The sequence below is a fragment of the Lupinus angustifolius genome, chromosome LG08 (assembly GCF_001865875.1).
Source record: "Lupinus angustifolius cultivar Tanjil chromosome LG08, LupAngTanjil_v1.0, whole genome shotgun sequence".
In the NCBI taxonomy this organism is placed as follows: domain Eukaryota; kingdom Viridiplantae; phylum Streptophyta; class Magnoliopsida; order Fabales; family Fabaceae; genus Lupinus; species Lupinus angustifolius.
Genome location: NC_032016.1, coordinates 5422824 through 5447008, shown reverse-complemented (window position 1 = coordinate 5447008; position 24185 = coordinate 5422824). Strand labels below are relative to the sequence as shown.

Below are 24185 nucleotides of genomic sequence, written 5' to 3'. Positions count from 1 at the left end.
GCTTATATAATTTCTCTAAAACTCAGAGGGGTGTCAAGTGTAATTTACTTTATATAAGAGAAAAATATCGTCCCATTAAATGCAAAATGCATGGGGGGAACCTAAGACATAATTGCTGATGAAAATTAAAACATGAACCAAAAAAGTATGCATAGAAAGGAACATAGCATGCGGATCCTCAGTCAAATAATGTTAAGTAGAATTCATAAAATGCTCTATACATTTTCTTTCCTATGGTACCACACCAACTCTAAGGCTCTAAGCCTCTAATACACCTCCACTCTTACCTCCCCACTGGCCATAAAAAATTACAAGGCAACTAATATGGTCTCTTCGCCCCGTAAATATGGCTTCGGCTACTCCAAAACTCCTTGGTCTTCTCTAAGACAAGTTGCATTACTATTTCCAAGCATGTGGTAGTGTCAGTGTAAAGGTCACAAATGACCGGCGACCAAAATGTTTTTAAGAAATATAACGAATAACACCATGGATCACAAAATAATTTCCTTAATGATCAAGAGAACCAACATAACCAAGCACATGATAAGAAGAACTGTTGCACACATTACCATTCCTCCCTTTTTCTGAGTTCTCTCGGCCTGCATGTCCAGTAAACCAAATAATTACCATTGGGAAAGAGAAACACGGAAGTTTAACTAAAATAGTACATGAGGAAGAGAAGTAGAACCTTCTGCAGCTGTTTAAGTCCATCGTCAACTGTGGTTGCAACATTCTGAATGTTGTAGTCTATTCTATCAACAATTGTTCCCTAAATATAGAGGAAGTCAGTTTCTGAAGGGTACAGAATGAAGAAAGGAGTCAACTCCCTATACAAGGAAGGGTATTTGCTCACCTGGTCTATGACTAATACCGATAAATCCTTCATAATCTGAGCAAGCTCATTTACAGATTCCACAACCTGTAAAAACAAAGAACTTGAAAGTTCATCAAGAACACAGCATAAAGCCAACGAACACCACTAATAATAGTGCACATGCTACTTGTGCTTACTTGTTGGATCTCCTTTTCTCTTTCAACAGTGAATGCTTCACTTTTTTTCAGCTTGGCCATCTGATGCTCATTAAATATCTACATCCAGATAATTTGATAGTACCATCAATCAACTGTTAACAAATATTCAAGGCAAGCACAACCAGTATTGGATATAACCATATAGATAATAGCACGGTGAACAAAAAACTATGAACCAGGATAAGAATAAAAGTATTAGCTAGCCTCCATCTTTTCCCTAAAAACACAGATGTGAACACAAAAAGAAAAAACAAATACCATATCATCTAAGTCATCATCTTCATATCTGGCTTTACTCCCATTCATGTTGATCTCTAGATCGACCCCATCTTGGCCCTGCGTAATAATAAAATGATAATAGAAAACATCAAAACATATTTTCCATAACTTATATAATGAAATGTATAGCATGAGAATTAAGATAATATCCAGACAAGAGACAGGCAGCACAAGAATGAATAAGGTAAGCAATGCAATTTCCATTAGTATAATTACTATGATATAATACTCCTTCAAAATATAAGACCAAGCATACTGCACCACTTGTGCACTGTTAGCTACGGCAAATGAACGTTAAAAAATCACTTGCCAATAACAAAACAAAGTGGTAAGGCATCACAGATGTGGATTTACACAATAAGCTAAACTAGATTGTTAGAATGGAGTGCAGAATTTGGCATGTAAACTAAATTAGAATTGAGTGTAGAATTTGATAAGCTAAAGTGAATCAAATTGAATTGCAGGGTTATATTACTTTTGTGGTTTATCAAATTGTTGCTAAAAATAAATTGTGTCCGTATAAAAGTAAACCCAATTTTTTTTTTGCTAACATTCTTCTTCGTTAATCAATAAGAAAAGGTAAGCAAAAAAACCCTTCCCTCACCTCTTTTTGCTGCCTAAGGCGCTTCAAATATGTTGATTGTTTCTTGCGGAGCTCCACAGAGAGGTTCTGAAGGTCAGTAGCAAGAGAACGCTGCATGCAACACACAATAAATAAGGAAAAAAATCAACAAACTACAACCAACAGTAAGGTTTATTGAATAAGGAAGCAACATGCAACACATGTTCACGCATAAAGATTTGCCGGTAGAAAGTGAAGGCACCATCATTTGATTCGGAGACAAAAGTCCCAGCCAGCAACAACATGGGTCTCTTCCGCCCCATATGAGTGCAGAAATAAAGACATTTTGGAGAATGTTTCACCATCAATTAGAAAAAAAAGGAGATGGGGAAGATAGATGCTCATAACTCATAATCCATTTTTAAAAAAAACTTGGAATGGTTAATAAAGGACAATGTATGCTTATCCCAACAATGTATCTCAATGCAAGAGACTTGGAATCATTTAATAAAGGACAAAAGCTCAAGGTTGACTTGAGGAGAAATGTAGAAAAAATTGTCCACCATAAGGAGAGGAATTATAAGAACACGGAATGGGAGAGCATGGTAGTAAATAATTATAATATGCCTTTATACAGTCCTTGGCAATTACACTTTACAAGACCTCCAGGTTCTAAAAGGTAGCACATTGAACATCCAGAATGGTGTCAGCTACACTGTAAATGTCTATTTGTTAGCTCATAGTTGACAACTTGACATATATTCTTGGGTTGTATCCATAATGAATTCTAGGGATCATTATGATTGATGTATTCTTTGCCATCCCTTCGGATCATAGATCGAGCAAAATATCATACCTTTTGATACCCGTCCTGTATATTATATTGCTTTTTTCATCCTTTCATGTTAGCAGTACTATTATACCATGTAAGTATACAGCTTTTTCTGATCAAGTGTTTTTTATGTGCAGTCCTTTGGAATAACTTGTTTGGTGTTATTAAAGAATAAGGGGCTTGTCCTTTCACTTTTGAGCAGTTTCTTATGATACATTTCAAAGGTTTCAATAAAATTTAAAAAAAAAACGGATGGCCCAAATGCCCAATGCACGAGGCTCCCACTTAGTGATGTGTTCCAGTAAAATTAAGGAATCCAAAATTTTGAGATAATGTGCAGTTTATGCAATTATTTGGTTGAAGCCAAATATATGCATATTTGAGGGTGTCAGGTGTCTACGTGCAATTGGATATGTTATGGGATGTGAATGTCTTTAAGGATTCTCTCTTAAAATCCTTAAGGGTGTCTATAAGGCCAATGACTATTCTAGAAGGATACACATTTCAATCATAATATTACTTGTATATGCAGTACACGGTTGTTTAAAGGGAGTCTCCATCTTCTATGATGAGTATTATGTGACAGTTCTGCAGTGGTACCTGCACATTTTTCCTGACATTGGAATCCTCAGAAGGCCCAGCGGTAGAGAGTCGTCGCAGTCCCCTTTCTGATTTCTTTATCAAGTCAGTGATCTCGTGCGTCAGAGACTCAATAGCATGTTGATCTTCCTTGCCATCTCCAAATGATGGCATTAAGGCCTTTGCATGAGCCTTGGCCAGCTCTGCCATTTTTGTGCGTGCACGTTGTACATTTGCTGAAATTTCTTCAGATAAATCCACCCATGCCGGAGGTAACCCCACAGTAATAGGATGTGAGCCCTTACTGCATCCATGAAAATAATGAGTATCCCACCAAATCTTCTATAACTTGAAAGAAACATGCGTGCATGTGAAGAAAAAAAGAAGAATTGAAGAACTACACATAATTTTATAAACTGGTGTCCAATTTTAGAAGAAAAATATCGCTTTCCATGGTAAATTAGTAATTCTCATCCATACAAAAAGGGGAGGGGAGGAAATCTTCATTGCTATTCAACAAGTGTACCGCATACAAATTAAACTGATCCGTGATTCCATTAAAATCAGTTTCCCTACTGCTATGTATTATTTCCTTTAGAGGGTGAGTCTCGGTGCAACTATAAGACTGCTGCCTCTTTTACCATGAGGTTGGAGGTACATATCCTGGAAATAGTCTCCCCCTTGCAAAATAACTGCAACATCTATCCTCTTAGATCCCATTAGTTGGGACTTGGGAGCCCTATGCACTGGGGCATTCTTTTACTAATATTATGGAGTAAGAAGTTTTCTTCACAGGAAATCACCTTTGACGCTTACATATTTGTTTGGTTGAGCTTTTACAAAAAATGCAGAAGCTCCAACAGAGTCTGAAATTCAGAGTTTTTTGAGAAGCTATATTTTCTCAGCTTCTCAAAAAAACCACTTTTTTATACTATCACTTTTTTTATTTAAAAAAGCCTAACCAGACAGGCCCTAAAACTCATTCCAGGCATGGCTTCATGTTAAATTCAAGTTTCAACCTATTAGAGCAATTGCAATTACTCATATATAGCTATAAACATAGATATAGATCTTCTTATATTAATAAATCGTTTGAAAAATAAATCGACAACAAAACACTAAGAATTTGAATCAAGACAATTAGAAATTAGATCCACAATGACACGCTTTTACATCATAACATGATGGTGAGACTAAGATGTGTGAATCACGCACCTTGAATAAGCAGGATCCTCGGTGCTAATGGGAGCGTAAGAGCGATTAGGGTTGAGAAGCGAAGTGCTGACCAATTCGATGACGGGGCCACCGCCGGAAGAGGTGGACGCCGGAGAAGAAGAAGAGGGAAAACGAACACTCTTCAATGCATCTCTGTGCTTTCTGAAAAGCAAAGTGCGATTTCTCGTCGCCATTCAGATCATACGAAACGAAGAAATGGTTTGTCGTTTCGATTGGGGAACTTTCAAAACGTAAAGAAAGCTGAGGGAAATGAATGAGTTTCTTTTGGAACAAGGAGGTTCGTTTGTCACGTGATCTTATTTCATGACGAAGTGGATAGTCACGTGCCGTGCCGTGCCATGCTTCACTTGGTCTAGTAAGTTTTTACTTTACTGTTCATAAATCATAATGATTATTGTTTTTTTTAATTGATTAGTTCTTCTGTGTTAAGTAAGAGTATTTTATTTTGTAACAAGAAAAGTTCGATTAAAGTTTTTTAATAGTTCCTTATTTTATGTTTTAAATTGGTAAACCGGTGTCTTAAGTTGTTTTTCATTCATTACATTTTTAATCGTACAAGTCCATATAGAAATAAAGTGGAAAATTTATATATCTTTTCATTTTTAATTTAATTATACTAAAGTTGTAAGTTTTTTTATTGAAATTTGAGGGTTGTGAAGAAAAACATGTTAGGAGGACTAAAATAAAAATGTTATAGAACTAAATTGATTTTTTTAAGTCATCTCCAAACATATAATCCCATATCAAGTATTTTTTTTAACTTATCTTCGTGCGTTAAAAAGGTTGTTTTCCATAAACATTAAATTATGAGAGTGTTTTTAAAAGTTTAACTATTTTATTCGTGAATTAGAATTTGTTTTCTGTGTGTGAATAAGTGATTAAAACTAGTAGGTTTGAGATATGGTGAGGCGGAGTAGGGTGGACTGTGCTGTCACGGTCGCGATGGTTGAGGTTCTGGCGGTGACAGCAACCGGAGAAGGGAGTAATTGGTTTGGTGGATTAAGTAAAAAGAGGGAAAAGATTATTTCACATTTCTACTCTGATTCAATCTAAATCATTAAATTTTTTTATCAACAAATCAATGGTGATGAGCAGGGATATGAAGTCATAAAACTCAAATGGAGACTTTGAACAAACTTCCCAATTATTGACTATATTCCAATTAAAAGGGTTGTGTTGAAATTTTTTTTTGTTTTTCAAATGGAAATCGTGAGTATTGTAACAAGTTTACTAATGTTTATAATGTGTGGTATAAGATATTATTGGATCTCCAAGATTGAATGTTTGATTTATAAGAGTAATAATTGTTAAGAGGAGTATTCACAAACTTTGAAAGAGAGTAGTTTCTCATCCAATAAAAATGAGAAAATACTCTTAGTAGTACCAAAAAAATGTTTAATAGTGAGAAAATACCCAAAAAAAAATATATTTCCTTTAGGGATATATTGTTTGTTATACATAAAAAAAAAAATTGAAGCATGTTAAGTCTTCATTGCTGGATTTTTTAAAACAACTTTGGACCTATCTTAATCCTAGTGGGAAAAATTACTACATGATAAATGTCATAAAACCAAATGCAAAATCATACACTAAAAAATGAAAACAAATAGGGAAAAAATAGGAAAAGGGGATTACAAAGTAATAATAGAGGAAAATACAGATGTATCCCTTTTGGGTGAAATTCCAGAGAGGTAGCTTCGTGACATAGCATTTTGTGTTTGTGTTGTGTTCCTTTTCGCTCGTTCCTCAACGTAACAACCCCACCAAAACACAAAACCCTAATCCTCTCATATCAGAATCATAGCACAGATAATAGAAGCTATGGAAGGTGATTCTTCTTGGTCTGCTCGTCTTTCTTCTGCTTCTAGACGCTATCATTCCGCTCTTCAATCTCGATCAGGTTTAGTTTCCCCATTTCCGAACGAAATTTTATTCAATTACCTAAATTTTTTTGTCGTTTTTAATTCTGCTTGATTAGCTTAATTGTATAAGAACTTATTGTTGGAGACATTGATATAGTTACAAGAGGGGTTGGGGATTGGAATTTTGTATGATTTAATGTTAACACAGAGAAGAGGAAAAATCACAACCAAAATTGCTTTTATCTTTTGTTTCCCGTTCTCTGCTGCACATATAGTATAATTTATTATAGGTTGAGGTTATTGGAAGTCCAAATTGCCTATTGACACTCTTTCCTATCTGATTATGATTTTTGTTGTTGTAAATTTGTGATTGTTTGATAGGAGTATGAATAGGCAAATTGGAGTAACAATAATCCAACTGTTTATTATAATAGCAATGAGGAATGAGATTTATGATCTAGAGATCTTATTCAGCTATACCATGTCATGGATTAAATTTTATAATGCAAGTTTAAATTGTATGGCTTTATAAAGAAGTTTTTTGTTGTTTATCATAAGATTTTATCTCCTTTCTTATTATTTTTCGCGTTCTGATGTTTGTTTGTGTGCATGTACTTGGTATTGTTTTCTTGCACTTATTGATGTGAGATTGTGCAAAATGTAGATATGTTCATGGGTTTTGATGAAAATGAAGGGGACGAAGATGTAAGGGAAGAGTTTCTATGCCCATATTGTTCTGAGTATTTCGATATTGTTGGATTATGCTGTCACATTGATGAAGAGCATCCGATGGAGGCAAAAAATGGGGTATGTTGCTTTCATTTTCCATTCTACTATTTTTCCAAGCGACTTACAAGCTTTGCAGTATTTGCTATCTGATAGTTCATAGCATTAAAGTCCTTGTTGATTTCTACATATGTTTGTTCTGGGAAGACTGCCCTTAAGAATAAGCCGGGATGAAGTCTTAATTATTTATATGGTGGGATAGTGATGACAACCTCAAGGGGCTGCCTTAGAATTATAGGATCGTTTAGCTTGAAATTAGGCTTTGTGAATGTGTGAATTCGGTTTGGTATTAAATTTGGGATTTTGGGTAGGTCTTAGGTTAGGTTAGAGGTTTAAGTAGGCTAGGGTTTGTGTATGGATTATGAGATTTATGGTTTCGGTTTAGGGAAGGTGTTTAGGGTTGGTTTGTTGGAGAGTTTGTGGTTGTTTGGCTTAGGTATGTGTATGGGGTTGATGATTTCGGTTGGGTATGAGTTCAATGATGGTGATCTCGGTTTTTAAGTGTTGGGAAGTACTTTGGGCAGATTGGTTAAGTGTTGTTGAAGAAGATGGAAAAGAATGGAAGGTGAGAAAGCGCCACAAGCATGGAAGCTTGATAAGCTATGATGTTCGCCACAAGCAAGGAAGCTTGATAAGAACTTGTTAGTGGTGGCCACGGCCAACCTAGGTTTAGGAGAAGTGCTCTCAACTAAAACAATTCAAATTTACTCAAAATTCAACTTAACTTTTATTAATGATTTGATCAAAATATAAATAGGCAAAGTTGCCTTGGCTGAATAGATAAAATAGAAGATAGAAATCAAATTATCTTCTAATAAACATAAAAAATAAAATCCTAAGTAATATCAATTGGTTGAGCTGAATTGCTTGTTTGACTTAGTCTTGAGTGTAATTCGGTTTTGGTGGATGGTTGGCCGAATTTGTTGAGGAGAAGGAAGAGACTTGATCAATTTGACTTCATCTTGAGGAACTAATCATATTTAATTTGAATCCAATCTGATTTGTTGTTGGTTGGAGATGAGATTAGGATTCCCTATTTTATAGCCTTGTGCACCTTAAAAGATTGAGCTTCCTATCTTCTTTCCTTGTTTCTAGCCGTGTGCATCTTTGGGAGATTGATTAATCTCTCTTTAATCTTCATATAATCTTCTCTTTATCTCCAAGTTTGAAAACGTGTGCCATATACCCTTGAATTCAAATTCAAATCTATCTTCTTTCAAATCCAAATTCAAATTCAAATTCAAATTCAAATTGCTAAAACAAACCTATCTTCTTTTAAATTCGTTTTCCCTCCATGCCTTATCTCCTTGTTTGCCTTAGAGATAAAGTGTTAGCTGAATTGCCTTATCTCCTTGTTTGTCCTTATAGATAGAGTTCCTTACGTGCCTCCTTCCTTGAAATGATCATGCATTGACTTCCATTTGCCCTAGCCACGTGAAAGGCTTACCCTTGAACCTAAGTAAACTACTTGGTCATGAATATGGACCAATGTTACAAATAATTCCCAACCCATATTACATGAATTAAATACTAAAAATACTTGAAGGAAATTAAACCTAAGACTACATGAGAATGCAATCTCATTTATTTGAATAATGCAAATAAAATAAACCAAACTATGCTATAAATTCTTTGCAAGAACATGGCCTCCAAAAATCATAGGTTGCCCCCCTTGGTTTACATCATACCCTCTTTCTTGAAAAGAATTTGTCCTCAAATTTGAGGTATCACCACCTCCTGGATCAAAGACCATCTTCTTGAATTGTAACAACCAATTCTCCACATATTCATCATTGATTATACCCTTGATGAATAGTCCAGCAATAACACATGCACCAAATAGTAATTTTGTGAGGAAACGTTCATCCTTAAAAAACTTCGTAAGAATTGAGTCATCAAGGCTTGTGCTAATCACATCCATATGAATAACTTGCCCAATGTAAAAGTCAGCCTCCAAAATGTATGGATGATAGTAGGTGTTAATGTGTTATACTGTTATGTATACCCAGGATCAATAGGATGATACAGATTGCCCTCCTAATCCTTCCCTTTTCCCTTCTTTAGTTGGAAGACATCGGACTCGAGGCCAATACTCAACAGAATGTTGAGGGTAGGATTTGGAGGGCTTACTCCTGAAGGAATAACCATCAGGATTGGGGGTTAGATAGTTACATTGGTCACAACCGTAGTTGGGGAAGTTAGGAAGTAGGGGGGTTTAAAGAGGTGGAAAGTGTACAGAATTGGTCAGGCTGGAATAATAGTTTGTTAACTGATTTCTCAGTTGTAAGGGAGATATTCTCCTTTCACTATCCCTCTTCAGAACAGAATAAAAGATTCCTTCTTCTCCATTTTTTTGGTCTCTTCCCTGTCATTCTTCCTACAACTCAAGAGTAGTTTCATACGGGTTCCTATAGAGGGAGATGATGTATATCTGGGAATGGTAAACAGAGAATTGGATCCCCTCCCCTGTATATGTAACATCAAATTTATTATCGTCAATCGTGGATAAGATAATGATGTTTAAATAGGAGAAACTTTAATATATTGGGAAATCAATAACTTCACTAATAGTTGCTTTTCTGCATGCAGGTTTGTCCAGTTTGTGCATTGAGAGTGGGGGTTGATATGGTAGCACACATAACCCTGCAACATGGAAGTATATTTAAGATATCCTTTTCGAGTGTAGTTAAATTTTGTTGTGCCGATCATTAAATGGTCTTAAGTAAAACTTTCTACCAAATTGCAGGTTTCTTTGGGCATTCAGCTAGTTAACTTTTATTGCATTATGTGACATGTGACCAAAGAGTGTACTTTTTTTAAGGATAATCGAAATAGTAAACCAAAATGGATTTATGTTTTAACCCATCCTTCATTTTTGGTTGAATTCCTTAACTAGTAAATACATGCAGCGCAAAAGGAAATCACGTAAAGCTGGATCTTATTCAACACTATCATTATTGAGGAAAGAGCTGCGAGAAGGAAATTTGCTATCCCTTTTTGGTGGGTCTTCATGTACAGTGTCCTCGTCTAATGCAGTTCCAGATCCACTGTTATCATCATTCATATCGCCTCTAGCTAATGAACTTGCCAGTTCTCAGCCTCAATTTCTTACCGAGACAAGGTCATCCAAGAAAAGCTCAGATGATACTGTATCAAAAAGGTGTCTATTTCAATTCCCAATTTCTTTTAAAAATAATTGCCACTTTCTCTTCATGGAACTATGCTTATTATTCTGATGGTGTTCCTGTATGTGGTGATGATCATCTGCTTGTTGCCTGTTTTTCATGCAATAATTTAGTAGTTAATATATACCTATATTAAATGTTTGAGGAATTGTATTGTCACTACAATATTGCAAAAATTTCAAAATAAAATTATATCGTTCACCGAGATATTGTTCTTCCTTCTTTTCTGGTCTTTGCTCAAACACACGCGCGCCTGAAAGCTGAGGGGGTTATTTTATCCCAATAGTACCAACCATGTGATGTTTCCATGTTTATTTTGTTGATTTTATTCATAGCTTTCAGCATATCCGATTGAACATTCTATTTGCTTGCTCTAAATCTTGGGACATGGGGTGATCAATTATTTTGTCATTTGCATAATATTTCTATAACCTCTCCACCTTCAAAACCTATCAATTTTGTGCCTTGTTCAAGTACAATGTGGTGTCCCCTGCTAAGGGCATAATATTCTAGCAATAGTACAAGTAGCTCGTGTTTGATTGTCTCCTGTTAGTATCTCCTATTTTCTAACATGTCTAATACTCCTGTTCAGAAATGTGGAGACTCCCTTGTCAGTCAAGGATAAGGAAGAGAAGGCAAAGAGATGCGAGTTTGTTGAAGGGCTGTTACTGTCCACCATACTTGATGACAATTTATGAAGAAATGTCATGGCGATGACGGGCTTTCGTCCTGCAACCTATGGTTTGTCTAGTGAAATTGTCTATGTATTTGGAATAAAGAGTAAAAATTAATGTAACATGTGTTGTATGTGAACTGCTATTTTCAGCTCAAAAGTTTGTTCTTATCCTTTAATTTCATATGTTGGAGCTTCAATGAAATAGATTAAGTTCCTCTCATACTCCAACTTTGCATCATGCTTAGAGGTGGGTATGGGGACAAGCCTGTGCATAAATAAATCACATTCTCCTTTATTTTATTTCATGAGTTAGAGAAAATGACAAGTATCTCATATTTGCATGTTTCCCCTTGATAAACTCCACCCCGTAAGGTCTTCTATAAGTTTACCTTTAGACAATTTTTTTCTTTCAAAAGATTAAGAAAGACGATTAATGGTGAACATGACTTATGATATATTATTATCAAATTGTTCAATCTATGTAATTGATTCCACTTAGTAAGATAAAAGTTTGGTTCTTATTTATTTTTTAAAGATGAGAATTTCATTAATCAGTGTAAAATAATGTCTATAGTTGGTAGTCTGGTACAACAGATTTTAGTGACGCAATAAACAACTAAGGTATATATGCGGATGACTTGCATATAAGCATTTCCTCACATAGTCTGCATTTCCCTGAGGTGGTGACATAAAATAAACAGCTTGTACTTTTTTGGAGGATCACATGTACTAACAAAAATATATTCCTAAATCTCTAGTCAATCAAATATTAGTAAGTAATATAAAATACTAGTTTTTTTGCGGAGGAAATCATGTTATGCCTAAGCTGTCAGAATAATCCAATTTGAGACCAACAAAGGGACCAAAACTTCGCTAGATTCTTTTTATGGAAAGAAACAAACGAAAAAGAGTGATGTTATCATATACTTTTAAATAGTTTTCAATATTGGTTTTGTTCTCCAATCAAATCATCCACTCCAAGCTTCCTCTTAAACCCAAGTACAACAATTGTGACTCTTATTCAAAGGTTTGCTTAGTTATATAAGGCACGTAAAAAGTAGAATACTATGTTTTATTTTACATTATAGTATTATAACTTCTCATATTCTTATTATACGAAAAGGGTTAAATCAATTTTTATTTCAAATCTTTCATATTTCAACTTTTTCACTTAACCAAGAAAACTCTGAAGCTTATTCTTGACCAGCTTCTGCATTAGATCCAATTAAACATATTAAATTTAGAACAGTATTCAAAGGTGGTGAATCAATATATGTATGAACAAGTAAGTTATGGAGGGAATTGATAATTAATCCATGCATGTTTCTGCCTTCATAAAATATAGCATTTTGCCCCTAAAGTAAGGGTATTGGTAATTTTCTTTAGGATTGATCTATATTTAAAAGAGGAATGACATGATAATAAGAAAGATGCATCATTATTCATTTAACAAGTGCTTGAATAATGTAGACCCAAGATAGTTTCTATTAACAGTATATATTGTTAGAAAACACAGAACATAACTATATCTCTAATACACAGAGTTACAGACTAATAGCAAAGAATGTGAATGAACAGTATGTCTGGTCAACAAAATTTCTTAATCATTCTGGTTCATATCAAATTGGCAGATTTACTTTCTACAAAATCAAGTTATGCATTGTTAATTTAACACTACAATGATATTTTTTGCTTTTGAAGTGAGTTGGAATACCTATAGGCAGGCCAATGTAACTATAGCATGATGACATTATTCATGTGCAATATTTGACATAAAACTATTTTTATCTAAGCAATTAAGAGATGGTTCTATTTGTTCTGGTAAATTTCTATCACTGTAGTTATCTTACAACATGGATTGTGTGCTCATTTTTGTTAGCCATGCTTTACAAATGATGTATTAAAGTAGTTTCAGTTGATTTTAAACTCCTTTCCATTTGTTTTAAAAAATCAATAAGTGTTTAAGTTGAATATGTTGACCAATAAACATATGGAAAGGTCCTAGTGTGATTTCCTCTTATCGATTCTTTTAAAATTCGATTAGAAACAAAGGTCTATGATGACCAAAATCATGTTGATGCAAGGTACTCATGTGTTCTTGATGCCATTTTTCATGATGGAAAAGCCATGGCTATAGTTTATAAAAGTTGATGCATATTGCTTCCAAATACCATAAATCCTACAAAAGAAGAGTGTTCATAAAGAAACCCACACAAAGGCAAATCATTTTTTTAGACTAATTTCAACTTTTCAAGCATTCAGGAAAAATTATGTCTGCAAATTAACTTCAACGTAATTGATGGCTGAAAATGGCTCCCTAATTAACTATCATGAATATTTATATTTTTAAAATTTGAGGAAGACAATGAAATTATCATAACCACGCAGTTTTTCCAGTATTTTACGTATATTGAATTTGTGTTATGGTTCTAATCATTCTTTCGATAGGATTATTTTATGCAAGTGTTTTCTATACTTGAAAGACTAATGATGTTAACATGTTCAGGCTTTACATGCAAGAAATGAGCATTAATGAGAATAAAGAGAGTGGATCGGATAGTATAAGAACCACATAAGAGTTAAGTGATGATCACAAGAATTGCTAAATATTTATGCCCTTTGAGATATCGCTAGGTATATGATTCATTATTCATTTATATTATTTTTTATAAAGAATCAATAATAATTAAATATGAGTAATAGATAATATATTGACAATTAATTTTCTTATAAAGAATCATGTATAAAATTCATCCAGTTAGGCTCATCTATATTATTGGACTCGTATATGATTTGATTTCATCGCACTAAAAAATTAAACTGATTAATATATATATACGATCGGATAATAATTTAACTTTTTTCCAACCCGTCCTTTAGTCACTATTGATTTATGTTTATACATGTGAACATTCATTTTTGTCCGGCCCATAAAAGGTCCAACACTAATTTTTTTTAAAATATATATTATAAAAAATGGAATTTTTTAGTTTATTTCGAAAATAGTTAAATGATAAAACAAAAAGTGAAAAAGGAATCTGGTTCCCACGTTTTTAGGAGAAGTGGGTTGAGGGGTTTATCCACTAAGTAGTGGTTACACCTTATAAAAAAGATGAAAAATAACTATACTTGTATCTCAATCCTTAATGTGTCATGAATATGCTTAGAATGTTTATATGCATTTCTAATGCCTTTATACCCAACTATATATAACTATACTTGGATCTCAACTTGATTGTGTTTGCATAATCTAGTTGTGTACATAAAGTGTGTTGTTGACATGCTATGTAGTTATGCTTTAGAGGGGTTAGTCAAGTGCATTTTCTTAGACACTATGGTTGGCAATATTAGCATTTAAATCTTCACTGATGGCATCATATTGGGCAGTAGAAATGCAATCGAAACACTCATGAACAAACATCTTGTTCTATCAAGTTTGAAGTAACGAGAATATCCTTGAAAAGCCCAACAATTTTCCTTCAGTGTGTGCTTTTAAGTTTTAACAAACCAATACAGGTTCATAACATGAGTGCATGGAACATAGCTTGTGGCTCAACCAAACAAAAAATATGGAGTCCATATGATACAAGCTCCTTCATGTTGTACGTGTTATCATTGGTTCAAAGAAGCTCCATGGATACACCCAATCTCACACCATGTCTAATTTCCTAGTCACCTTGGATGCATACTTGTTGGGGTTCTTTATGTTCAGTTGAAGGGCATCGGTTTAGGCTCAGACCCGCTCCCTATTCTCCTAAGGGTTCTCAGCTATGCAGTGAAGTGGCTGGCTCTCAATCCCTCTAACCTTTTCTTCCTTATTGCTGTAACAACCCTCTCTTTTGTTTATTTTTCATTTCCTTTATATCTTATTTATCATTGTTTACTCAACAAAATCAGAACAAGTATACCGGAGAGGCAAGTGATTGTTTTTCTTCATATTTTCAATGGCAAAATTATGATTCTTATGTATTATTTTGTGTCACTTGCCTCTCCATTAACGGAGAGGATCCTTACTCACAAATGGAGCCCCTTTAATTAATTTGTTTCAATATCACGTACGTTTTCTCAATTAGAAATGACTACCCACTGTTTTGATTCATTTACAAAAATAAAGGGATTAAAGTGATTTCATTAATAACAATATTTTTAAAATTATTTGTTTTACTTAATAATGAATAATAAAGTATTTTAATTGAGATTCAATAGCGAGGTGATAACTCGTGTCACATCTTTCTTTCCCTTCGAGCCGAGAAGTGGTTGCAATCATTAATATCGTCTCTATTATTTATCGAAAACGGAAGACGGTAAGTGACCAATATTGGCTCTTCTCCTATTAATTTTCTTAATAAAAAATATTTAAGTTATTTAAAAAATGTTTTAATCATGTATGAGATTTAGTAACAAGGTTATGACTCGTATTCTATCTTTCTTCATTCTTCGAATTTTATGAATTAATCAAAGATGGAGAGATGGTCGCCTTGTAAGCTTCTTTCTTCTCAACTCATCTTCGAAAGATTGCGCTACGCCGTTCATTTCACTCGATTAATTCCCAAAATTAATAAAAAATAGCATTTTCAAGTAAATTAACAAGTAATCAAAACGTCTTTTTTTCCATAAATACACAAAAATAAATATTTTCATTAATAAAATTTGCTAACCAACAAACATTTTTCTACCTAACTACGTAAGCCCCTTTACAAAGATATGTAGGACCAAGGTCAATCTTATATGGCACAATAATAAAAATAACTAATTTTTTCTTCTACATAATTGATTAATAATTTAATTAGACAATTTATTAATAATAATTTAACTAGGCGAAACAATACATATTTGTTTCAATTGTGTACAAATGATATTTGTGTTACAATATCATTTATTAATAATTTATTATTTGTTTTTTTTTGCTAGCAGTCAGGACACTCACCTCTATTATTTCACATGTCATTAATTTTATAATATTTTTATCCTATACACACATATTCAAATATTTAGTAAAATATTTGCATGCATATTATCTATATGCTAAACTAATTATACATGATAAGTAATATTGCAATTTTTTTGTCTAAAAGAAAGAAATTAAGAAAATACATTTAAATTAAATTAGTCTAGTTTACATTTAAAAATTAGAAAATCAATATTTAAAGTGACAAAGAACAAATCTTACCTTACCCGAATATGTTCACTTTACTGATAGAAATATTGTAAATAATACTTAATTTTATTTGTTATATATATATTATTAACGTATTAGTAATTAATCAAGTCTACATGAGTTAATTATCACAAGTCATACAAATTTAAGTTATAAAAGCTATGTTTTATAATAAATTGTATCATTATGCTCATATTATAATGTTTTTATAATAAATTATATCATTTTCATAAATGTTTATCTATGTTTTATTTTTATTGACATCTATTTATATGTAGAAATTAGAGTAATCTTCATTTTATATATTAAACATAATGAATCCTCTAATGTTTTTCTTCAAACATTTCCAATCCACATAAAACAAATCATCTTTATTATCTCTCAATATAATTAATATATTGAATTGAAATTAGAAATACAAATGAAAGTTTACTTATTTTGAATGAAAATGAAAAATAATTATTATTATTTTCTTATTGTATAAGCAAACATTAATAATTAGTTAATATCAATTTATAAGTACAACTACAAGAAGTTGGTTCTATTCCGCTCCTAAAATATAAACCGTCTACGTGAATGGGCGAGAGGGTCGGAAACAGGTTCGGTGCAGCTTTTTCACGTCAATATTAGTAAACATCATAACTTGTGACAGGGGACAAACAAAACCAACGTAACATAAAACAGAAAAAAATATAACCAAAAACTATTCAAACCCATTTTCTCAGAATCATGCAGCTTCATGCAGAACCTCTTCTCAGAATCATATTCATTTGTTTTTTCTCTTTCTCTAAAAATTCTGCTAAATGAGTTTTATTTTTTGTACAAGACCAAAGCTTGGGATATATATTTTATCTTGGATAACATATTGGATTTGAATAATAATCTGGGTCAAACTCAAATAGTGGTTTTGATATTTTTGTTCTTCTGAGTTATTGTTGTCAGAAGAATGGCAACAAAACCAGTAATGCCATTTTCTGTTATATCTGTTGTGGAAGATGTTCTTCAAAAACATGGTGGCAGATTAAGTGATCTTAACTTGGCTTCAAGGAAGGCTGAAGAAGCTTGTATGTGTATAAATAATCCAATTTCTGCTTTCTTTACTCTTTTTTTGACAAATTTTCTATTCATCTATTATTATGTTGTTTTTGTTTATCTGAATTAGTAACTATGTCTGTGGTTCAAAAAATTTACCTGTATCAATTAGTCATTGAAAAATTGAAAAACCCCAAAATTGTGTCTGAAAATATCAAATGCAGAACAAATTAATCACTTTTAGCATGTTTCATGATATATGAGAGACTCTTTTGACTTACATTTGTGATAATTGAGTATTATAGTGGACTTTTATTTTTTGGGAATCAAAATTGTTGCATACAAAATTTTATAAGGACTAAAGTGAGTATTCTTTTTTTTGTTGGGTTAGAATGTTATTTAGAAATATAAAGATGATTGGTAACTTATATGTAGAAATTTGTGTTATTTTGGTTTTATGAGTTCAATCATTGCTAGAAATAGAATGATGGAAGTGGAGCTGCATGAACCTTAGAAATCTAGAATTATGTCCAACTTCAAACAAAAGATCACATAGATAATCTTTTGAAGAAATTGTTCATGTTTGCAGCATTGAGAAGGAATGAAGCAAGTGGTTGGTTGGGAAAGATGGTTGGAGGGAAAGAGTTGCCAGCTGAGCCTTCTGAAGAAGATTTCAGGATTGCATTGCGTAGTGGGATTATCCTTTGCAATGCTCTCAACAAAGTTCAACCTGGAGCAGTACCTAAAGTTATGTTTGTTTCATCAAAATTTAGCTAAGATATGTTACTTTGTTTGAAAAAACATGATAGAATGGGTTAAAAGTCAAACATTTTTAGTTATGTTATGTGAATAAGCACTTATCACAAGACCTTTTCATAAATTCTTTTTAGCTTTTCATAAGCTTTTTTTCTTCTTGTGATAAATGTATTGAAATATGTTAAAAAGAGCTTACTGTAAGGTTATATGCTCTTCCAAACACATGTTTAAGTGCTTATATGATAAACTCATATAAGTTCTCAATAAACTCTTTCAAATGCTTGCTAAAATGGTAGAACCAAAGAGAACCAATACTCCATTTGTTCTATTGATACGCCAAATGCTACCTTAGCATACTTCTATGTCCTTGTCTACTTTGGGTTCACATTGATTCATTGTTTTTCAGTATCATTACTCTCTGACAATGTTGTTAGGTAGTTGAAGCACCCTCCGATATTGACATTATTCCTGATGGAGCAGCATTGTCGGTGTATCAATACTTCGAAAATGTAAGGAATTTTCTAGTAGCTGTGGAAGAAATGGGGCTTCCCACTTTTGAAGCTTCTGATTTGGAACAGGTAGTTATCTATTAGTATCTTAAAGCTGAATGAGTTATTTTTCGTTTAGTACTAACATTGATTGCTCACTAGATTGAATTAAATGCATTATATCATAATGCAGTTTATTGTACTTCTTACAAATTTTGTTATTTACAGGTAGGGAAATCTTCTAGGATAGTGAATTGTGTTTTGGCACTTAAATCCTATAGTGAATGGAAAATGGGAGGTAAAAATGGATTATGGAAATATGGCGGGAGTCCAAAGCCACTTACTTCTGTGAAACAAACAATTGTGAGGAAAATCTCAGAACCATTCTCGAGGTCTTTGTCGAGGGCTATGTCACTAGGCGATAAAGATGGTTGGCCGAGTGATAACGCTTCAGATCCTGGCCACGATAGTGGTGAAGGGGTAGACACCTTAATTTTTGTAGCACCATTATATGTACAACAAGCCTGGACAAATTTTCTGGAAACTTCACATTTTATACTGCAAAGTACAAGTACTACTTTGCATCACAAAGTTGAAGTTGTCTAGAAGTTGTTGATAAAACATTTTGGTTATTGTCTACTTTGTATGAAATTTCTGAGTTGGTATATGCAGGGTTCGATTCCTTCCCTGAATACACTAGTTCGTGAATTCTTGTCTGACAAGAAGCCAGAAGAAATTCCCATTGTAAGGTTTTTGCCTCACAACACTTCTCTCTCTCTTTAATCAGTTTCCATCTTCATTCACTAAAGAGTAAAGAGCTAATGTCTTTTGCTATGATAGTTGGTGGAGTCTATGCTTGGTAAAGTCATGGAGGAATTTGAACAACGCATACTGATCCTACAAGAAACGGTGTGCATTTGGTTTTTAACTTGTTTCAACAGACTGTTCAATAGAAAAGTTTCATACTTATTGTTTTCATCTCGATGTTCTCGCTCACACATTGGTCCGAGAGTCATACTGAATTTTATGTTAAAATTTTAATAATGGCAGCTTAAGTCTGTTCAAGAAGACAAGTCATCATATGAAGTAACAAATTCAAATTTAAAAGGTGCTTTTGATGATGAAGAGGTAAAATTTTAGATTCCAAATTAGACCTTTCAAATTACTTGCTTTGCAATTGCAAGTCAATGTGTTCATAAATTGCTTAGTATCATGAACGCAACTACCTGACTTATTTTCCGTCCTCGTCAATTATTAAGATGGAAGAAAATGATGATGTAGAAGTTAAACAAAAGGAATGTCATGATGTGAATTACAATGGTGACGAAAAATCATGCAGCAGGATTTCGAAGCAGCAAAAGCTAGTTAAACAGCAAAATGAAAACGTCCAGGTAACTTTTATTAGCAATATACGCTGATAATCCACGTTGCACACTGGATGAGTCTGGGATGAGATGATGGTATATAAGCACACAACTTACACTAATTAAGTGGTTTTTGGCCTAGGAGTCTACTTTTAGTGTTAGGACATAGTGATTGGTAAACTGTTCAGGAATGTGTAAGTTTAATTAATGCATTTGATGTTGACAATCTTTAGGAATTGAAAGTTATGGTCCATCAAACAAAAACAGGAGTGCAGTTTCTGCAAAAGAAATACCAGGAGGAGTTCATATATTTAAGTAAGTGTACAGTAAAATGCTTGAAAGGCACTTTTTTGATTTTTATGTCTATGATCTATCTAATTACTTCCTACCCTCAGGGAAGCACCTGTATAGTATAGCTTCTGCTGCTTCAGGATATCATAAAGTTCTCGAAGAAAACCGCAAGTTATATAATCAAGTGCAGGATCTGAAGGGTAAAACTCAAGTGGTCAGAGTCTAATTACAATTTCCCTAGTTAGTTCTTGATTTTTTCAATGAGACTGAAAGGCCAAATTTTTATATGCTGGTAGGTAATATTAGGGTGTACTGCAGAGTTCGACCCTTAACAGGTGCGCAAACAAACCATCATGGCAGTGTCAGTAATGTAAATGAAGGAAGTATCTCACTCATAATACCTTCCAAAAATGGGAAAGAGGGGAAGAAGACATTTAGTTTCAATAGAGTATTTGGTCCTTCAGCAACTCAAGGTTGTTATTCCTTTGTTTTCTCATTCAAGGGCAACACTAACATGCCCCTATTTCTACCTTTAGGTGATGTCATATAAAGTATGATTAAATGAGTTACATAATGGTTACACACTTATTGTAACCATTACATATGCGAGTTAATACACACCATCCATGGTACTATTATCGCGTAGGAGTATGGTAGTATTTCCCTTCATTCAAATCATTTCTACTTCATATGTTTGCCTCATGTCATGGCTGCTTTTTTTATTTTCCTTCAGGAGAGGTTTTTTCAGATACTCAACCACTGATTCGTTCTGTTTTGGATGGATACAATGTGTGTATATTTGCGTATGGCCAGACAGGATCAGGAAAAACACACACCATGGTGAGAGGTTCAGACAATGCTGCTGCCCCCTCTTTGTTTTAACCCTCTGATTTGTGAGAATTGTAATAATTATATATCGATGCAGACTGGACCGAACAATCTTACTGAGGAAACTGTAGGGGTCAACTACCGAGCACTGAGAGATCTTTTCCTTCTCTCGGAGCAGAGGAGAAACACCATTCACTATGATATATCGGTCCAGATGCTTGAGATTTACAATGAGCAAGTCAGAGACTTACTAACGACAGATGGTGCTCACAAAAGATATCCTTTTCTCTACACTAACTAGTTCTTTTCCGTGCATTGGATATACACACGCCATTTTCAATCAATGATTCTCTTGTTTTCTTTATGTGATCCTTTACCACTTGTATACATTAGATATTCGTAATAGTTCCAATAATGGCATTAATGTGCCAGATGCAAACCTTGTTCCTGTTACATTGACTTCAGATGTCTTAAATTTGATGAACATGGGACATAAGAATCGAACTGTTTCTTACACTGCCATGAACGACCGTAGTAGTCGTTCTCACAGGTACCATTTAAGTATATATCTTAAATTATTAAACTTAAGCATTGATTTCCTTTTAAACAACATGAGATAGCTAATTAGGATACACATTTTTTAATCTGTAAGTTTTAATCCATCAACCAAATTTCTTTAAATAAAAGTTGTCTTGGTTAACTTTTACAGCACTTTTCCCATTCTTATTTCTGCATTAACAAAACTAGCATCACATTGAGTGGACAACACTATAAGATATTTTGCTCCTTTTTTATCATGCATGATTTTGATCATAATATTAATAACTGGTACTGGTTTGTAATGGTATAACTGCAGCTGCCTGATGGTTCATGTTCAAGGGAGAGATCTTACATCCGGAAATAGTCTCCGAGGCTGTATGCACTTAGTTGACCTGGCAGGAAGTGAGAGGGTTGACAAATCTGAGGTCACAGGAGATCAACTGAAGGAGGCTCAACATATTAACAAGTCACTTTCTGCTTTAGGAGATGTAATTGCTTCTCTTTCCCAAAAGCATTCACATGTTCCCTACAGGAATAGTAAACTTACTCAGCTGCTTCAAGATTCTCTTGGTATGATTACACAATACACATTAATAATTCTATCTAATATCTCTTAACTTACTAAGATATCATGTCCATTTTAGTGATTAGGAAGCTGATTTCTTTATATATATATATGTATATACCAGGAGGGCAAGCAAAGACACTCATGTTTGTTCATATTAGTCCCGAGCCCGAAGCTCTTGGAGAAACAATTAGTACACTGAAGTTTGCTGAGAGGGTCTCCACTGTTGAACTCGGCGCTGCCAGGGTTAATAAAGATGGTTCAGATGTGAAAGAGCTTAAAGAACAGGTTCTTATATGTTTTTTTGGGGGTTATATAAGGATAATAAAATAATGAGTGCTTACCTCACTATAATTGCAACCATGCATTTTTAGTGTTTGAATATTCCTACTGTCTTCTTTTTCAGATTGCTAGTCTGAAGGCAGCCTTGGCAAGGAAGAAAGGAGAACCAGAACATTTTCAACAGTCTGCAAATAGCATTGCCGAAATACCGAGATTGAAATCTCATTTGTCTTCTCCGGTACTGCCTAGTTGGACATCTGGAGGTGTTAAGCTACCAAGAGATGATTCTGCTAGTAGCCTTGAGGTAACATATTATTAGCCATAACCCCAAAAAAAAGTACTTTAGCCTAGTAATCATCTTCGAACATAATTTAGAACAAAATGGCGTTGTATGGTCCCGGTAGCCAACCTCATTTAATGGGAATAAGACTTTTCTGTTGTTATAAACATCTCTATCTAAACTTCAGAGGTGATTACTACTTTCAAGTACATGTCAAAAATGATGTTTATGTTACATGTATGTCAAAAATGGCATTTCAGGACCAGAAAACTGATGGATCGGAACTGAAAAGTCGAAGCATTGATCTCGAAGACATGTCTAGGAATCCACCTCAGTGGACAGATGTTGGTAATAATGCTGTGGTAAATGGAAAGGAGGAGGATAAAGAATCAGTTTCAAAAGATTGGGGTAATAGAAGTATGAACAGGAATAACAGCTTAACTATTGATGATAGCCTTGTGGGACATTGGGAAGCAGAAAGCAAACATATTTCTTCTCCAATGATAAGTCCTACATATCTTTCAGTCCCTTCAAGAATATTCAGTGAGATTGTCACAACTGATGATTTTGATGAGCTTGAGTTAGCAACTAGTGAATGTTCTGACCTATCAGACATAAGTTGGCAATCAAATGTAACTAAAGCATACGGCCATTCGAACGGAATAGTGTCGAATGTCAAGAAATCACCCCGTCCTAAACAAGCCAAGAACCAAGAAACCAGGTAGGTATTCATGTTGTTTTTGTTCTCAGTGATATTAGTATTCGGAAACTTTGATCATTCTGTTCTAATGTCCGGACAACTTTGGTTTTTAAATGCATATAGATGTCATAAAAAGTAAAGTTGTCGAGAAAGTTACTAAGATTAGTTGTACAAATAACATTGTTCATTGCCTCATTGATATGAACTTCCTATTTTGTTTCCTATGACTCATGTGTGTTAATATAGGAGTATGATCCGGTCGTTGATTCCTTCCTCATCAAGAAAACAAGTCACAGTAGTTAGTCAACCCAGAAAGCAACCAGGTTCTATTGATGCAAAGAGAAGTAGAAATGCCAAGTGAAAAAGATGCTCCTAGTGACAAGGTTCTTGTAATCCTGTTTTCTTACTCTGCTACCTTAACAATATTGTGTGTATATAATTTTTTTGGTTAGTTTTGTGCCTATAATTTAGTTGTATCAGATAGAGATAGGTTATTTTTTAACATTGGAGGGACAATAAACCAGTTGCTTGTGTTTATCTGGTGCAGGTGGTGATCATAAGATGTGATCCTAATCTGGTTAAGGGCAATGCTTATTGAACTAAAAAGTGTCACCAAACCAAAATTGTAAAGTTAAAAATGTTACATTTTCATTCATTCAATATATTATTTTTTATGTAAGATTTTGTATTTGTTGGTTTCTTAACCATCCCTTAGCACAGTGGTCAGAAAATTTGATATTAAAGTACTCTTGTACCTACTAACCACAACTAAAATGTGCTGTTCATTTTATAAAATATTAATTAAAGATGAATGTGAATAAACATTTGAGAGTATTAATAGTCTCACTTATGACACAATGTTCAGGTCTCAA

General features: G+C 33.7%; 3 protein-coding genes across 3 annotated transcripts; 2 read left to right on the top strand and 1 right to left on the bottom strand.

The window, feature by feature from the left end:
• On the bottom strand, nt 141–4870 carry LOC109355252 (syntaxin-43-like). The gene is made up of 8 exons (XM_019598302.1): nt 4500–4870; nt 3306–3588; nt 1916–2005; nt 1291–1368; nt 1012–1089; nt 854–919; nt 689–769; nt 141–599 (listed from the first exon to the last, which is right to left on the bottom strand). Exons 1-8 carry the CDS (start codon nt 4691–4693, stop codon nt 492–494), a joined length of 978 nt encoding a protein of 325 aa, XP_019453847.1. The 5' UTR covers nt 4694–4870; the 3' UTR covers nt 141–491.
• Nucleotides 6178–11331, top strand: LOC109355439 (protein DEHYDRATION-INDUCED 19 homolog 3-like). The gene is made up of 5 exons (XM_019598601.1): nt 6178–6420; nt 7047–7189; nt 9758–9835; nt 10072–10328; nt 10946–11331. The coding sequence occupies exons 1-5, from the start codon at nt 6342–6344 to the stop codon at nt 11049–11051; spliced, it is 663 nt and encodes a 220-aa protein (XP_019454146.1). The 5' UTR covers nt 6178–6341; the 3' UTR covers nt 11052–11331.
• On the top strand, nt 16972–24056 carry LOC109353650 (kinesin-like protein KIN-14G). The gene is made up of 20 exons (XM_019595990.1): nt 16972–17251; nt 17809–17966; nt 18410–18553; nt 18692–18943; nt 19136–19207; nt 19304–19372; nt 19514–19591; nt 19723–19854; nt 20061–20142; nt 20223–20318; nt 20415–20591; nt 20852–20958; nt 21044–21222; nt 21335–21496; nt 21803–22056; nt 22176–22339; nt 22458–22637; nt 22874–23334; nt 23560–23696; nt 23861–24056. The coding sequence occupies exons 1-19, from the start codon at nt 17134–17136 to the stop codon at nt 23672–23674; spliced, it is 3000 nt and encodes a 999-aa protein (XP_019451535.1). The 5' UTR covers nt 16972–17133; the 3' UTR covers nt 23675–23696; nt 23861–24056.